Genomic DNA, 18,354 nt, shown 5'->3' on the forward strand with positions numbered 1-18,354 from the left:
TGGAGCTGATAAAGTAGGAGCTGAATGTATTTCATGCATGGTAAGCAAATCACTATCTCAAACATGTAAGACCACCTTTGAAAACTGTGTTCAGTGTTTTGACGTTAACCTTTGCTTGCTGAGCTGGAGGCACTCACTGATTGGCTCTCAGAGGAGCTGCAACCAAAACCTGTTATTTCACTAATTCCTCATTTTCCCTCCATTCTTTCAGCCCAGGAAGCCAAAAGCTCCGGACAACCCTTTCCACGGCATTGTCTCCAAGTGCTTTGAGCCTCATCTATACGTCTACATAGAATCCCAAGACAAGTGAGCAACACACACTCGCACAAGCAGACAAGACCAAATTGGGTCGGGGTATACAGACGCGAGATCGGGAGCAGGTTGTGTTTAAAGCTGGCACATGCGTCCTTTTTCCATTGCCCACTCATCAATCAGATCCCCCACCTCCCATTCTACTTCCCTGCCTCTTCTGTCTTTCCATCTCTTGTTCCTGTACATGCCTCTGTCTCCACTGTGGCAGAAATGTTTCCCATTAGCTACACAACCACAGACGCTGGGAGAAACAGAGAAGGAGGTTGAATAAGTGCTGCCACAGCAGATCTGCCTATTTTCATTCCCACCTCTTTATTTTTTTTTTCTTTGTGGTACCCCTTCTCTGCTCTCCTTCTATCTGTGTGGTTTTTGTTTTATTCCTCTCTTCATCCCAATCTCTTGTCTTTTATTTCTTTTATTCTTACAGTCTTTCTGTTTTCCTCCCTCTTCTACCACCATCCTTCACTTCTCCATCCCTCCCCTCCCCCCGTCATGGTGATCGCTCCTGAAACTGAACACAGTTCTGGGACTGCTGTGCTTGCATGCAGCTCCTGGCTCTTGGCTCTCTGGACCGTTAAATGCTGTTTGTCTGTCCAAGGGAACAGGATTGACCTATTCTGCAGCTACAACCTCATTTCAGCTCAATCCAAAGCCCTTAAACAGGCAACAGCCAGATCAGCCTGTCCTCAGTGGGACATAGCGGGAGAGAACAGTGGCCTGCTTGTTTTGTCTTTGGCTTTAGTTCCAAGATTCAGTAAGATTGGGCCACACCAACTGACTGTGGACCTGTTGACTGTAGTGCTGAGGGTTTTGATATGCTCGGAATATTTTCCCCTATATATCCATGTGGCTTTCTGTCTGCCTGTCATATTATCCTTTTATTTGTTTAATGGATTTAGGAGCCAATCATGTTTTTAATGTTTAAATGTTTTTATTTAGTTCATTTAATTCCTTTCATGTGTCCCTAATCCAGCCACCCGTGTGTGTATGTGTGTGTGAACCTGTGTGGGTTTGGCTATACATTTTCGGGTATCTGCAGGAACCTGGGTGAACTGATTGACCGGTTTGTGGCTGACTTTCGAGCTCAAGGCCCACCCAAGGCAGGCACCGAGGAGGGCGGAGCAGTGCTACCCAGCTGTGCTGACCTCTTTGTCTATTACAAGAAGTGCATGGTGCAGTGTTCCCAACTGAGCACCGGAGAACCGATGATCGCCCTCACAACCATCTTCCAGAAATTCCTGAGAGAGTACGCTTGGAAGATCCTCTCTGGCAACCTGCCCAAGTAAGACTGGTTCCAGTTTGGTCACATATGTAGCACAAAACAGGAGATTGTCTGTGTCAGAGGCGTTCCCACCTACTGGAAATATTTGGTTTAGGCAAGGGGTGGCTTCTGGGAAGAGTGTGCAGGAGGCAGGACATGACAAAGATTATACCACGGTGACATAGCCCCATCGTAATTTTTTCATGAACACCCAAGGCTTCTGCCGATTTCAGCTTCAGCCCATACCAGCAGAAGTTCCTGAATTTCTCTCCAGTTAGACATTTTTGTTGCTGCTCTGTGTAAATGGCACTTCTTCTTTACCCTCAGATGTTTATTTTCTTCCAGTTTGCACAAGCCTCATGTTAGAAATGTCATCAAGACGCCCACTTGCTCGCTGTGAATTCTCTGGACTATTACCTGATCTATTCACACATGGGCTCAATCGTATATGACACAGACTTTGTACTGGGGAGCTGGCAGGGTGAAGTCTGTTTAATGTCCGATGCAGCTGATTCGGACATTTGCATTCACACATACAGCTTGGCTGATTTAAAGTGACAGGAACAGCCCTCAGCTTCTCTCTCAAAATACAGTCATTTTATATTAATATTCTAAGTTTGGCAATGTTCAAATTGTTCTTATTTTCAACAATTAGCATGTAAGCCAAAGCCAGGAACGAACTGATCGTACTAACAAGCATTGTCTGTTTTCCACTGCGCCGTAGACCTCCATTGCTTTCCAAACACTATTAAAAACACATCATTCAGCCACACTGTTGCACTGGGTGGCATGTTCTTTTTATTACAGCAAACACAGGCCCTGTAGTTTATTTTGAGTCAGTCCCACATACACCATCCTGCTGACAAAAACATTCACTCGTGTTCGCTCACAAGTATCTCTAGTATTTAAACCGTTTCCATCCAGGAGAATCATTAAATTTTCTGGGCAGCAACACAAACAGAGAGTTATTTGGTATTAACTTTTCACAAACAAGCACGTCACGCCCATATTTGTTCATTCTTTTGGTATGGCAATGGGGCTGTTTAGGAGTTTAGTTTGAAACCTCATGTCTTCAGTGCTCGTTGTGTTTGATGGATTGGGATGGCATGCCATGAGGGATCTGGAGTTGGTTATGTTGTGGCAAAGCCTAATATGCTACCAGCAAAAACATCTCTGGCTCATTGGCCACGTTAGAACTCATCCCTGGCTGTGGTGCATACATACATACACACACACACACACACACACTCAGACACGCTGTGTTTCTGTCCCAGATATGCATGCATGCTAATTACACACTTGTGCTCTCTGACTAATGTATGATATACATTAGTCAGAGAGCACATACAAACACGATACAAAGATGCACTCAGAGGCTTTGGAAGCGCGTACACTGACAGACACATGCAGACACGGTCATCCAGTGTGGTGCGCTGTCAATTGGTTTTGCTAGGTTTGGAAAGGGGCCCTCGAAAGGAGCTTGAACTATGTTGTGGTTTTACCCACGTCTCTGTTATGACATTTATTAATGACTGGGTTGCAGTTGAAGCTTCGTTGGCGCAGCGTCCCGACACTTGTGTCTGTTCGTAGTTAGGCCTGTTCTGTCTGGGTCACTTACTGGCCTTTACTTTACCTGTGGTTCCACAAAGAGATTTTCTTAAGCTCAGTGGCAAAGGGAGTCCACATCAGCCTATCGTAGGAAAAACAAGACCTAGCTTCTTGAGGTTCGTCTTGACCCCTGATCCCTCTAAGTCACCCTATAACTTTACAGCATACAGTATCACAAACATTTAAATACGGAAACCAGCAATCACTAGCTTAGTTATTAGTAGACTCATTTTTTATTCAGTAGTGATCAGTTGAGAACACAAAGAGCAGATTTTCTGTCAATAAAGCCGGGCTTAAACTACAGGAGTTTTAAAATCCTAACGGGTTTTGAAATTGGGTTGAATCATGCACATAAGGAGAGACCTCAGAGACGTCCTCTCTAATCTCAAACATGCACACAATACAAGATTTGAAAACAATGGCCTATCAGACACTACAATATATTCTTATAATTACCCTACCATAGGGAGCATGAATGCACCACCTCACGTGATCTCATGGGGAAACAGATGTACACAAAATGGGGACTGACGTGGTGTGACAACTTGCTGTAATGTTAACAGTTTTTTGCGGTGAGGAAAAGCAAATGCAGACAGCTGAACGAGTCTGGAAGAGAAATTTTTTCGAAGATGTAGTCAGCATAGGTTGTCTGTTCTTCAGCAGCTGGAGGTGAGATAATATGAGCAGACCATTAGTACTGACCAAGGTTCCAGATCAGATTCCTCCTCTGATTGTCTGGAGGGGTAGATCAGGGATAAATCAGTCCAAACCTCCTGCAGTCTGAGCTCGGCGTAAGTCAGACTCTTTTATATATCTTAATTTACATGTCAAATATATGTCAAGAAACTCCTATGTCTCTAACTCTGTTTCCCTGCCTGTTCCCCTTACTCTTGTTACATCTATCTCTCTGTCCAGATCCACCAGTAACAGCGGAGGTCTCACCATCACCAGTCTGCTGAAGGAGAAAGAAGGCTCAGAAACTGCAAAGTTCACCATGGACGAGCTCTGCCTGATCTGTAGCATCCTTAGCACCGCAGAGTACTGCTTGGCTACCACACAACAGGCACGCACATACAAATAAGCACACAGACCTGAAGTATCTTTGAGTTAGAGCTGCAGTGACAGTATATGATAGGGAGATAGGAGATGATTATCATGTGGGAGTTAGAGCATTTTTGACCTGTGTTTCATCAGTGTTTTGAGGAACTCACAGTGGCAGTTAGGATTACGCAATTTTAAGTCAGCTTTTAAAAAAGAGATTAACTCATCTTAAAAGGATACATTCAAAATAATGCAGCTTTTATGTGTTAATATTTGTGTTTTTGTTTTTAACTGTTCCAGTTGGAAGAGAAACTGAAGGAAAAGGTGGATAAAATCCTAGTAGAGAGAATAAACTTGAATGGGGAGATGGATACATTCAGCACGTAAGTGGCAACTACAAACCAGCAGTGCTTTTCTTACAAACAATAGCCTACCTTCTTTCATGTGAAGAGTCCATTTTAGTGGTGTCAGTTATGTACTTTCATGTTTTTTCAGTGTGATCTCGAACAGTATCCAGCTACTTGTCCAAGATCTGGATGCGGCCTGTGACCCTGCTCTCACTGCTATGAGCAAGGTTGGACACAAACACACTGACACAGACACACAGTCACACATTCAGCTCATATACAGGGTTTCCACACCTTTTAGACATGAAATTCAAGGACATTTCAAGGACTTTGCAGGCTCAGTTCCCCCAAAGTCAAGGACACAGCAAGGCATAGTTTGAGATACAGATCAAGGTTAATTACTGTTACAACACTGAGCAATTTTATGAGAATTAGCCAGCTTTACAGAAGCTCAAGGACAACAATTAAAAAGACAGAAAGGCTTGAATATGTGAATTTCTAATTGTGCAGTGCTACAGTGACAACAGACAAAATCAAAAGAATTACAATCTTCACTTCCACTCTCTTTCTCTGCGTCTCTTTCTCTCTCAGATGCCGTGGCAGAGTGTGGAGCATGTGGGTGACCAGAGTCCTTATGTGACATCAATCATCATGCACATAAAGCAGAATGTGCCAATCATCAGAGACAATCTGGCCTCCACGCGAAAATACTTTACACAATTCTGCATCAAGTTCACAAAGTACGACACATTCACACACACACATTTGTAAGCATCCATGAGCCATTGTCAAAGGTTCCCAAAGTTGATTTGTCACTTCTTTCTTCTCTTAGTTCTTTCATTCCCAAATTTATCAACCACCTGTTCAGATGTAAGCCTATCAGCATGGTGGGAGCTGAACAAGTAAGTTTCATTTAAGCTAATCTGTTTTTAAAGCTGCATTGTGAGTCATTTCCTTAAGCACATTTTAAACTGTACATGTATGTACACTGTTACATGATTATTACATCAGAGAATTCATTATGTGCACTGGTATATATGTTTAATCTTATCCTATCCTGCCCCACCAGCTCCTCCTCGACACTCACTCCTTGAAGACAGTCTTGTTGGATCTGCCCTCCATAGGCTCCCAGGTGCTCCGCAAGGCACCTGCCAGCTACACCAAGATAGTGGTGAAAGGCATGACCCGTGCAGAGATGATTCTTAAGGTGAGGGGGTTTGGCTGTGCAGCTTCTGGGTACAAGTGTGTGTAAAGGACAGAACCGTCCTGAGATAAATGTTGGAAAAATGCTCAATCTTGCTGTGAAGGCCAGTAGAGATGAATTTAAACAGTTTACTTTTCAGGTATAAACTGAGAAGGAGTTTACGTCTTTAACTGATAGATTTTAATGTGAACTTAAGTTCTTATTCAAATACAAATAGTTCAACTTAAACACATTATCAGTGGCGCTTGATCTTTATGGGACACTTGAGATTTTATGACATTTAACTTGGGTGGCTAAATTCAAGCTGGCCATTTTTACAACCACAGCTTCACTCTCTGACCTTTAAAGGCTCGGAACTTTAGATAGAGCCTTTTGTGTGAGAGCGGTCTGAATGACTTTTCTTTATCTCTTGTTTGCCGTTGTACGGATTTAATGCTGGAACTCTGACATATCCAGTTAAACACAAGCTTTTGGTGTTGACGCTAATGCTTGACCAAGAATAGTCTGGCACAACCTGCAGCTAACTGCTTTTTCCACTGATTGAGGTTCCATCGTAAGAAGTTACAGAAGAAAACATTTCTCCATTGAGTGTTTGCGGTTTGACTGGCGAGCCAGTATTAAAGTGTTTGTTTTGAGTCACTCACGCAGATTATCTACTTAGAGTTTATTTTGGGCAGAATAACCCTTTAATTGTGTCTTTAACCCCACTCACAATAGCACTTTATGAGCATGTTTCCATAAAATAACCCACCTCACACGAGGTGGGGAGGGAATAGGAATGGAGCTCATGCACTGCTGGTTTAACAAGGGTGAGACGGGCCAACACAAGACACACACACACACAAACGTATTCTTTAACACAGTATGTGGTTGACCTTCAGCCAGTGGAAAGGTGTAAGCGAGTAAATAAGTAGATTCATGTAACCATGCAGTTTAACATGGTGAATATCCCATGTTGTTAAGCTTTTCCTCAGAATTACCTTATGGGACCTAAGAGGACACTGGTATGTGGCTGCCATTAGATTAACCCCACCCTAACTGACTGTCTCTGGAGTGTCCAGAAACACACACACACACACACACACACACACACACACACACACACACACACACACACACACACACACACACACACACATACACAGAGTAAACGCCTGTCCCTTGATTTCCTTTGGAACCACAGAAGGCTTTGTTTCCTTCCTGAAGTTATGGTGGCTGGGCTGTGTTGATGTTTACCTGCTCTAATCGTGCTCAAGGGCTGTCACTTTTTATTTGATATTCGATTGTTCGTTCAACATAGTTAATTCCATCTGTAATGACCTGTTCGAATTCAAAATTTACAGTCTGTGAGCGCAACAAAGTCTTGATTGACAATCTGTATAAGCAGCAGACTGAAAATGGAGGACACCGGAAAACAAAGTATTTAAGAAGCAGTGTGTGTAAGTATTATGGGTTGTACACCATAGGTTAAACAGAAACTAAAGACAAGGCTGTTTGTCGGCTTTTTCACAAAGCAGCCGTCTTACAATGACCACAAATCTGTGGACTAGGGGTGGGCGATATGGGCCTAAAATAATATCACGATATGTCAAGGTATTTTTGCGATAATGATATTCTTGATATGACAAATTACAATATACAACAAAATAAAATTTACCACAAATTACACATTTAAACAACTCCCAAATGCATGAAATGTACCCTGGGATCTATACATATATAAATCAACAGCTGATTTCCTTCTTTTAGCAAAATCCTTATTGACTGAGTCAGGTGTTTTTTTCCACCTGGACCTTTATGCTCATTTCTCCTCTAATCATCACACTGTAACCTGTGACAGGCTGTTATGATACCACAACTATCGCACGTTCACATATATGTAGTTTTTTGTTGAGCCGTGAGCGTCATGTGGGTTTACATAACCAAAGTTTTATGACAAAATGATACCAATTCCCATGTGCACATGGTGAGAAAGGAGAGGTGCTGCTGCCGGAGGAGCCACTGAATGAGTTCCTTCTGAGCGGTAATTCGGTAAAAGAGTCTGAGAAGTCTGGGGCTGTTCAAAAAATACTCAGGACACCACAGTTTATTACACATTACTGAAGCTGCTCCTCTTTTTGGATCCACTGCGGAGTCGGTAATAATTTCAGCCATGCTTGTTGTTGCCATGGGTAACAGTATGACGTTAATGTCAACAAGTCTAAATATCACGAGTATCATTATCGTGAACGAGATGATATGGCACACCCCTGCTGTGGACTCACCTGTAGAGTCAGCTTGCGACTTGAATGAGGCAGCAGAGGCCACAGACAAGTGAAGAGAAGGCAAGTGTACAATCTCGTCTGACTGCCTACTATTCAGCACACACACGCCAGGACCTCTTAAAAATGTTATCACTGCCAAAATAGCAGGATTCATTTGCAAAGCTATGTGGGGAGAGGGGTTTCAAGATCTCATGATGGAACTTGAGCCATGATATAGAATTCCAAGTCCCACCGCAATCTCAAAACACATAGTGCATCTGTACAACCCCACACGGGAAAACATACTTACTTAAGTATAAGGCACTCATTTTTACCACAGACGGATGGATGTGGCAAGAGACAGTCAAGGCATCACTTCGGGCTGCAGCGTTCAGATACATTCGATCAAATTGCATGTCGTTTTAAATTCGTTCAATTTTGATTTTTGGAAAAAGTGACAGCCCTATCATGCTCTGCTTTGCTATAATGTTATGGTATAATACTATAACCGCTCCTACACTGTGTCTTAGACTCGGGCCTCCAGGCACACTAACTTTGTTTTGTCTCAGACATTGATGTCCAGCAAACCCCTCTCAGTATTTCAGATTTGACAGCCTCTCTGGACTGTTTTTTCACTGCGATGCACGCTGTTCCATATGGCCCCTTTAAAGCTCGTCTTTGTTCCCTGGATAAATGCCCTGAATCTATATACAGTACGTGAATTTCCACTCATCTGCCATACATTAAAGGGGCTTTCACATTATAGAATTATAGAATGCATTCACATCAGCATTCACTGTCTGCTTTTTCAACTGCCAGCGGGCCCCTTCAGCGGGAATGTGATCTATATGGCTCCTGAAGAGCTCTCACAGACGGAGCTGACACTGCATGAAGGCCTCCGAGTGATTCACATTGATAACTGTGACAGCACAAGACAAAATAATCATTGTAGAGGCTAGAAATCTGATACTACAAGATCTATTAAAAGAAAAACCATGAGCAAACACCCCATAGAAGACAATTCAATTCTTAGTAATGATTACAATGATAAGCAAATGATAGGGTCCTAATAAATAAGATCCAATTAAGCATTGTATTTTGTCCCTGGTAGCAGGAATGCCTCAAGGGATAAGTTGTTAGTAACAAACAATTTTCAAAGAGCCACACAAAGATTTGTTCTGTTAACATTTTCGGCCTTGAAAGAAGAAAGCCCACACGAGTAAAAAGAAGCTTTTGTACTAAAGCCAGCGTTTTAGCCATCAACTTTGTGCAACATCAAGGTTCCTCTCAGGTAATTGCTTCCACCTTGGGCTGAGACTGAAGCCTCTGAAAGACAAATCCATCGAAGGAGGGTCAATAAAAGAATTCCTCTGTCTGGCCTCAACAATAGTTTTAAATTACCGTCTGCGATGCTGTGAGTTGAAATTAAATCTGGCTTACCCCCAACAAGAAACTGCAATTCACTGGGACAATTTGAGAAGTACTTTCAGTTTTCAAAGTTCACTTTGAGATACAAGCAGAAAACCCACTGCAGGATTCCTTGTACATTTTCTTGTCCACTCCCTTGTGAGAAAAGCTTGTGTTCCTCACACTTAAAGTTCTTATCATATATCTAATATATACTTCCTCTGTTGGTTGTTTTTCGTCAGTTGACAATTGAGCAAAACAATTTTATTATTATCTCGTGTTATAGCTCCAGAGTTTACGCTAATCAAAACTCTCCAGTTGATGTTCCAGATAGATTTAAAGTAACTATGTCCTTAATTCACCTTATTTTGGCCGCTCGGGAGCAGTGAAACAAATTGTAAACTCAACATTGACATGGAATTATCTTATAAAGTTGTTATGTGTTTAACAGTTGCCTACTTACACATTTAACAACCATAAACATTTATTTGGAGTTTGAGGTGTTGAATCCTGAGGGAAATATTTGGCTCTTTAGCTGCGAACAAGTTTCACCAGCTAGCTGATATCTTTGTCTCTCTGCTGTTAGGTGCTGGGCAGGTAGCGCACTATGGTTTATGAAGGCTGCCTTCTGCTGAAGAGAGCAGTAAGACTGACACAAAACAATAAAGTTCTGTGTCCTAAAACCGAAATAAGGAGTTTAAGATAGAAAAAAATGGCTGTAAAGCAGAGGAGAGCTGTGATCATGCTCTGTGGGTTCATTGTTACCGACCTCTCTTCCATTACTCATTTGATCTGTTGGTGATATACAGTAAAAATATTTATTAGTGCAACTTCAGACTGATGCAATAATGGCTTGCACCTTACTGTAAATTTTTTCAACTTCCCAGTGCTCAGTTGTGTTCAAAGTACGTAGGATTCTTTCTGTCTGTCTGAGACGGCCTCTCCTGGCCGGTTTGATGCCTGTGAGACGTGGCTGTTTTCCACGCTCCTCCAGCCCAGCCCACCATAGCTCCAGCTCCCTCTCCCACCTCTCAAGTTCTCTCTTCTTTGGGAGTATTTAAAAGGAACCACCACCACCACCACCACCACCCCTTCTTCTCCACCCTTGTTCAGCCTGAATGCCCCCTCACCACCCCCCCTTTCTTACTCTGTTGCTCTCGCTCTCCCTTTTTATGCCCATTTTCATTCTTAAACTCCCTCTCCCCCTTTCTTTCCCTTTTTTACAAGGTCCCTACAGGCCTTTCCCTTGGCCTGGCTCCAGGACAGTTGCTAAGTAAATCACTCAGTCAGCCAGGCTAGTAAGAAAGCAAAGAATTCCACACGATCCTGAGCCTTTCATGCCTGCTCTTCTCTCTCCTTCTCTCCTGCCTCTTGATTCCTGAACTCTCTCCCTGTGCAGCTCACCTTCTCATATATTTTACTTTGAGTAAAAAGAGAACACAGTGAAAGGATAGATTGGGTCTTTTTTTTTTTTTTTTATTGAGGAGAAGCAAAGGAGAAAAATTGTGTGAGATGATCCCTGCGTGCATGCGTATGCATGAGATGGGAGGTGGGGGTCTGTCAGCCATGTGTTGGTCTGCCTGCTTTGTAGCGGCTGCAGGAATTGCTACCCGATCCACGTTTTCCACCCAGTCTCTATTGTTGGAAAAAAAACAACCAGTAGAATCCAATCCAGAGAGACATGTGCCCCATTAAACCTTTTCTGCTTGCTCTTGACTAATGCTGATATTCGCCCAGACTCATTATACCCCTGAAATAATTACCAGTGAAACCAATTCTTGCCCACCGATGCGTGGAGTAATTGGCATGTAAAAGGAAAAAAGAGTGAGGAGTGGGCTTTCTAAATATAGAAACATTGTCTTGACTTTGTACACAGTTAGAAGAACCACTCAGTTTTGTCAGTTGTAGCCCGCTTATTCCTCATTTGGGCCATAGCTGCCCCATGTGGGATCATTTAAAGATCTCTTGGGTCGTCCCATGATGGTTCACAGGAAAAGAGGGAGGGGTTGAAACTAACATTACACTCTACTTTCCCGCAGGTGGTGATGGCCCCACATGAACCACCAGTGGTGTTTGTTGACAACTACATCAAGCTCCTGGCTGATGGAAATCCTGAAACCTTCCAGAAGATTCTGGACATGAAGGTCAGTTGGATTTTATGTGTAATTTAAAGGAATAGTTTGGCGTTTTGGGGAAGAAGAAGACTCTCCTGTGTGTATCTTAAATATGGAGCTAGTTAGCTTAGCTTATTAGGGGGAAACAGCTAACCTGCATCTGTGTGAAGGTAACAAAATCTGCCCACCAGCACCTTTAAGGCTCCCTAATTAACATCTGCACATAACCCCTCGTCAAATCACAGGTTGTAGTTTTCCCTTTGGTTTCTGCGTAGATTTAACAAACAGGATATTTTGTGTTATTAGTGAGCTATAGAGGTGCTGGTAGGTGGATTTTGTTACCTTTAAAGCTGATTGATTGCTGGCCCCAGCTTCAACATGAACATACAGGTTTGAGGCTGCTATTTATCTCCTTGTTTAACTTTCGGCAGAGAAAGCAAATAAGCATTTTTCCCCAAATGTGAAACTGTTGCTTTCACATCATACTTTGCTGGTGTAATCTCATCTTTTTCTGTTTTGCATATGTTGTCTAACCTGCTGCTGTGAACAAACACTCTCCTAGTTTTGCATTTTCTTCTTCAGTTTTTCTAACACTTTGAATTTCCTCCTGTGTTTATGTGTACTTGTGTTTGTGCAGGGCCTGAAGCGCAGCGAACAGAGCAGCATGCTGGAGCTTTTCAGACAGAGGCTACCCACTCCACCCTCCGGGGCCGACGGCGGCCCCTCTCTCTTCAGCACCCCCACCCCCGAGCAGGAGTCCTCCCGCATCCGCAAACTAGAGAAGCTCATCAAGAAGAGACTCTGAACAAACACACACTAAAATCTTGAAAATTAACAAAGCTGCTGGCCGGGGCGGGCGTCACATCTCTCGCAGCAATTCTCAAAGACTTCATTTTGCTCCGTTCAGTTATCATGGATAAGAGAGAGCAAAACGTAGACTGAATTTTCTGACTGACAGTGATGTGAACACAAGATGACGCTGGATAATGAAGAAACTTCCTCAAATGCTACTTGCTGTTGTTACATGTTTCATTTACCTCTGTAATTTCCCACCTTCCTTTTTTTATGACACCAACGTCTACGCTTTGTAACATTAGTATTGCACAGTGTATATGCACTCAAACAACTGTAGCGCTGTTAACTAAATTCTCCTCTGGCCTCTGGCTGCCTCTCTGGGACATGTCTAATCAACAATGACTACACGCAGCCTGATCTTAATTAACCTGTTTTAATTTCAAGTGTGGGTTGAAATCTGTTTAAAGTGGACATGCGTCATAAGAGTGAGGACTGTTTGTGTGAATGGCGGCCTAAAATTTATTACTGTCCTCCCGATTTAAAGTCTGGGACAAAGAGAATCTTTGGATTTCCTGCATGTCCTGTCAGACATGAGGCCGTCTTTGTCTTGGCATTTAAAATCCCTCTAGGTCGACTTGGAAATTAGAACCAGCTAAGTGAAGTCTTTTAACTTGGGTCATTGCCTGGGGTGTATACTGTATACGTCGACATACCAGTCAGTACACATGTGTGCGGTCAGTCTTATTTGTTTAACTGTCCAACAATTTTCCCTGGTAATTTTATCCTCTGTCATATTTGCATTGACATGAAACAAGGGTTTGTTTTAGTGCATCCATCCCTCCATATCCACAACAGAACAGAACGGGCCTCTTTATAGACAGTCTATGGTCTCAATACTTTGCTCTACTACTCTGAAGCTGCATGTGTGTACATCACAGTCTCTGGAGGAAAATCGGTCATTTGAAGTCACTGGTTTGATGGCAGTGCCTCTCTGTTGTAGTAAATCAAGTAACTGTAGCTGCGTAAGTGTACACATTCCTGCCTTCAGGTACAAAATGTTGCTTGTTTGTATTGTCTGAATTGTGTGCTACACATGCAGCTGTTGAACACTATTAAAAACATTGCCACCACTTTTCCCTTGTGCTTCATCTAATGGCTGTTTCGTGCTTCTTTTTACACTTTATGCACAATACCAGGAAAAAAACATCAACCTGAGTTTACCAGGAACCAGCTTTGAATGAGGGGCTGGAAAAGTTCCCATGACCAGTCTCTGGTTGCCACTTATGCTCCATCCAATCAGGAGCCTGCACAGAGCTTCAAAAGGCGTTTCCTTTGGTGTGTTTGTGGATCTGAAGGCGACTGTGAGGGAGAAGTTTGAAGACGAGCCGCGGGCAGCAGGACCCCCTCACACATCCTCCCTGTGCTCTTTACACACTCACAACAGAGCTGGGTAATGCTTTGATGTTTCTGAATGTCAAAGTAAAGGACAGTTTTAAAGTTTTTTTGGTTTTGGGGGTCTTCCAGTTTGGACTGAACCACCGCCCGGTTGATGATATTTCCAGCGGGCAGTTGTGCATCCTGTCCGGGGAGAGGTGAGCAGAAACACTGGGACTTTGCAACAAACCAGAGGACGTAAAAAAATCAGGAACTGTTATCTGGACGTGTTTCTGTTTCGTAACCTGCGTTTCACTCGCTGGACTTTTGCAACTTTTCTCTAGAAATGGTTGGCAGGTTGAACTTGCCAAATGTATGTGAAGGAGACCCGCTGGATATGAGCTGCAGGGCGGAGAGAGGACTTGACAGCCCGGACTCCGGGTTACCCCCGAGCCCGAGCCCCAGCGCCTGGCTGCTGCCTGTGTGTGCGGATAAAGCCGGGGGCGTGAGCCCGGTGTCTGAGGACGAGGGACGGGGCTCCCTGGTAGGTCACACTGCTACCTGACCATATGCTGTCATTTAATCAACATATGAACTTTGTTTGGAGCTTTGCAAACCACCACAAATTGAAAATGAACATTTATTTTAAACGCCAGTATATTATATATGCCAGCTAGTTTCCACAAATGCATTGTGTAGTTTAATCCTACAAACTGCAGGTTTGCATTGCAATATATATGTTGCCACTGCACACAGGAAGTTAGCTCTGACATTGCCACACCATGCCCATTGATCCCTGACTCTCTGTGAGCCCATTTTTAGTTAAATAAACCATTTTGTTGAAGCATCCCTGTGAGAACTTGCTGCATGTTCAGGCCAACTGGGGAAAGTGGGTCACTTCAGCACTGAACTGGACCTATGAGAACTTTGTGTTGACTGTGAGGTTGGTTTTTTTGCACTGCAGGTTCCAGTTTTGCCCACCGGATCTTTCCAGCAGCTGCACCCGTTGTCCTTTGGGGAAGGCATAGCGCTTGATCCATTGCCAGCGAAGGAAATAAGGTGGGTTGGCTTTAATGTGACTTGTTCTGTGCAGTGTTAGACCTGCTGGATGTGCACTAAAGTGGCACACCATGGGGGCATGCAGGCTGTGGTATTTTTATTTTGATATGTACCTAGAAGGCAAACAACTGCAGAGTGTGTGCATGAGCAAATAAGACAACAGTGGACTTGGACAGACCTTGCATTGATGCAGGTTATAGGCAGACTGGGGCTTCAGTTAACGAATATTTTCATTGTCTGTTAATGTGTCGATTATTTTCCTGATTGATAGATCAGTTGTTTGGTCTATAAAATGTCAGAAAATGGTGAAAAATCTTGATCAGTATTTCCCAAAGCCACAGATGCCGAACTCAAGTGTCTTGTTTTGTCCACAACCCAAAGATAATCAGCTTACCTAGAAAATATCCACATTTCCGAAGCTGGAATTGGAATTTCCACTGCTGCTCTAATGCAAACTAGTTTTGCACCAAATAAAACCCTTACACTGTCTCTCCTCCACAGATACACCTCATCTGTGCACTACGACTCGGACCGCCACTTCATCCAGGGCGTGGCCCTACAGCCCACGGGCCAGGGCCTTGAACACTGCATGCAGACCATCATGGCCGTGCCCCACAGCACCTGGCGCCACTACAAGACACAGCTGGAGTTCCAGCCTCGCCATCGGCCGCAGCACTTCCAGAGCACCACCATTGTCTACCCCAAGAAAACCAGCACCCTCTGCACCACAGAGCTGAGCTACGACTGCCACCGACTATCCAAACGTTTCCTCTCCAGCGTGGAGCTGGAGATGGTCGGCCGCAGGGAGCTACCTCAGTGAGGGCGGGGACAGGTGCTGGGGACACACAAGGGTGGTTATTCCCATGACGCCTATACTGTAGCTCCCCCAAGGCTGGCTGCCGCTGACCTGCTGTGTTGTCTTTTAACAGTTGTGTAGCCTGTTATCTTTTTAAGTATCCCTCCTACGCTGTGGACAGGAAGCACCTGTGCTGTGATGTTGCAGATATCAGAGATGACAAGACATGGACAGAGTGGGTTAGATATCCATCCAGTACATGTCTCCATGTTTATATTCCTGCCAGTGGATGATCCATCAGTGGGAATGGACGTTTCATTAAATGCTTCAACCTTGTAGCTTGTTGGTTTCCGAGGCATGCTTGTATCTGATTTTGTTTTTACAGGCTGTAGGATTGACTCGTGGACTGGGATGAGGAGAATACGTCTCTGCCCTCAGCAGACTCTCCTCATGTCACATCAAGTTGGTCAAATAACAGAGTGAGGGAAGGAAAGGGAAAATTTAAATGTGGTGCTGGAGTTTGCGTGCATGCTAAGAACTCACTAACTTATCCACACTGTTTGTTTCTTCACAGGGTATTGTGTGTTTCTGCACAACTTAGACACAAGCTAAGCTCTTCCCAAGCCTTCTCTCTGGCCACTGTTGCAAGTCACAATGTGTTACGTAAATGTTGGTAGATTAAGGGAATGTATGTTTTCGTTGTGATGTGTGCGCGTAGACAAACTGATTAAGCAGGTAGTATAGATGGATTATGAGTGTGGAGTTTACTGAGAAGTGGATTTTTTGATATCACTCACTGGCTTTCTAGTGACAATAACAAGCTGCATTCCACTGCCATCACTTTCTCTGGCTTGACTTGGATTGAAATTGTATTTATTCTTTTAGTTTTAGGTTGAGATTTTATCAGCTGTTTAACGGGTCTCTCCACAGTCATGGCAAGGGATATTTTGTGATGCCCCATGTGCCTTATTGATGTATCTGTTGATGCTTTTTTTATATTAGTCACTTATTCAGTGCCAGTTTGAAATAAAGACTTCATCAGTTCAACGATTTTGTATTTTATGAGGAGGTAGCGGCGTGGGTTTTCTTGAGGTACTCCAGCTTCCTCCCACAGTCCAAAGACATGCAGGTTAATTGGTGACTCTAAATTGTCCGTAGGTGTGAATGTGAGTGTGAATGGTTGTCTGTCTCTATGTGTCAGCCCTGTGATAGTCTGGTGACCTGTCCAGGGTGTACCCTGCCTCTCGCCCAGTGTCAGCTGGGATAGGCTCCAGCCCCCCCCGCGACTCCTAACAGGATAAGCAGTTACAGAAAATGATAGTGAGTGAAAGAATGAGGAGGTAGTCCTTGTCTGATTTAAAGATGACAGCAGACAGAGGTAATTATTCATTATTTTGGCCCACAAAGTGAACACACTAACAAACTTTCACCACAGGAATGTCGTGTCTAAAAAGAAGCTGCTGCTAACTTTCCTCTTCAGAAGAGAAATAACTTTTTCTTTTTAAATGTTTTTGATGCTTTGAGCACCTCCACTTAATATATTCAACCACAGTGAATTACACTACAAGAATCTGGGTAGATGGATGTGCTATTGATCTTATAAGGTATGATACATTGATTTTGGGTGAACTGTCCCTTTTTAAGGGAAGACATCCCAGGTGAATAGGGAAACTTTTTTAACATAAAAATATCACCATGAAACTTCCCTAGGTGATTACTTATATTAAGGCAATTTCTTTTTATCTTAAAGGTTTTCTGAAATTTAAATATGCACCAATTTGCATACATTTCCACAACATAAATCTGAACACTGGATAAAGCTAGTTTAAAATTTCTTGCCTTATTTTGTTGACATATTAAGAGTCAGAGGTTTTTGCAAATATAGTTTTTGATATCTCTTTTTATTACTCTATAAATCAGAAAATATTGTAAACAGTAAAAAAAAAAATCCATCATCCATCTATCACCCTGTTTTTCAGAATAAAATGTTAAAAAAAATCAGGCTATAAATAATATATGAACAAGCCCCTCTGTGAAAACCTTTTGAATATAGATGGGAATAAATCTGGGGATGTCTGGCTCAGAGTATGAGGAAAAAACATTTTGAGAAAATTGCCCTTAAAGATGCGTATTGTAAAATTACATATATTTTTAAGACGCTACAGGTGAACAGAGTTAAACTATATCACCAACTTCATGTTTTTAATATGTTGTCTTAAACTTTATGTTTGAATATGGAAATGAAGCATTATCAAGGCTAATTATATATGCACTTTTCCAGTAAATTTCCAGAACCTAAATCTGAACTAAACAGCTAAATGTCTATTTTTATTTTCTTTCCACCAGTCTGAAAGAAGACATTTCATGGAATCAAAATAGCCCAAAATCTTAAAATTGATCAGTGCATGAAAAACCTGTGTTTTCCCCTGGGGTATTGAGCATAGACTGTATAAAAATAGGTATTGAGTCGGATCATGAGACTCAGCATGATGAGAAATGCTTTTAGGATGCTTTACTGCCCTCCTGTGGCCAGAGAGGGAAACTCCTACAGGAGACATTCTGTCATTCCATAGTGAAGTGAAGTCTGTGCTTCAAATCACATTTTCAACATTACAGATCATAAGTTGGGTTTTAGTGATGTTGTGCTGACTTGGTGCTACACAGTGGAGACACTGACATAACTGGGATAAGCAAGATAACATGCAATTGACCTAGTATCAACATTATCAGTACAAAGTACAATTTACTGCAATTGTCATATTACAACAGCCTCAGTCTTTATAAGAAGTGTTA

At 42.8% G+C, this 18,354-nt stretch overlaps 2 protein-coding genes across 3 annotated transcripts in view; both read left to right on the top strand.

The window, feature by feature from the left end:
- Positions 1-13,468, top strand: part of vps53 (VPS53 subunit of GARP complex) — a 34,897-nt gene extending 21,429 nt beyond the window's left edge. For both annotated transcript variants that reach the window (XM_050075023.1, XM_050075034.1), the window contains exons 13-22: positions 212-306; positions 1,352-1,594; positions 4,097-4,244; positions 4,523-4,605; positions 4,718-4,796; positions 5,161-5,309; positions 5,402-5,471; positions 5,639-5,776; positions 11,463-11,567; positions 12,175-13,468. In XM_050075023.1, the coding sequence (XP_049930980.1) occupies positions 212-306; positions 1,352-1,594; positions 4,097-4,244; positions 4,523-4,605; positions 4,718-4,796; positions 5,161-5,309; positions 5,402-5,471; positions 5,639-5,776; positions 11,463-11,567; positions 12,175-12,342 (1,278 nt within the window). In that variant the 3' untranslated portion in view covers positions 12,343-13,468. The remainder of the gene's footprint in view (positions 1-211; positions 307-1,351; positions 1,595-4,096; positions 4,245-4,522; positions 4,606-4,717; positions 4,797-5,160; positions 5,310-5,401; positions 5,472-5,638; positions 5,777-11,462; positions 11,568-12,174) is intronic.
- Positions 13,469-13,683: 215 nt separating this feature from the next.
- Positions 13,684-16,608, top strand: rflnb (refilin B). Its single transcript, XM_050032540.1, has 4 exons — positions 13,684-13,924; positions 14,051-14,250; positions 14,671-14,765; positions 15,267-16,608. The coding sequence occupies exons 1-4, from the start codon at positions 13,882-13,884 to the stop codon at positions 15,583-15,585; spliced, it is 657 nt and encodes a 218-aa protein (XP_049888497.1). The 5' UTR covers positions 13,684-13,881; the 3' UTR covers positions 15,586-16,608.
- Positions 16,609-18,354: the final 1,746 nt, after the last annotated feature.

The sequence above is a fragment of the Epinephelus moara genome, chromosome 2, assembly GCF_006386435.1.
Source record: "Epinephelus moara isolate mb chromosome 2, YSFRI_EMoa_1.0, whole genome shotgun sequence".
Lineage (NCBI taxonomy): Eukaryota > Metazoa > Chordata > Actinopteri > Perciformes > Serranidae > Epinephelus > Epinephelus moara.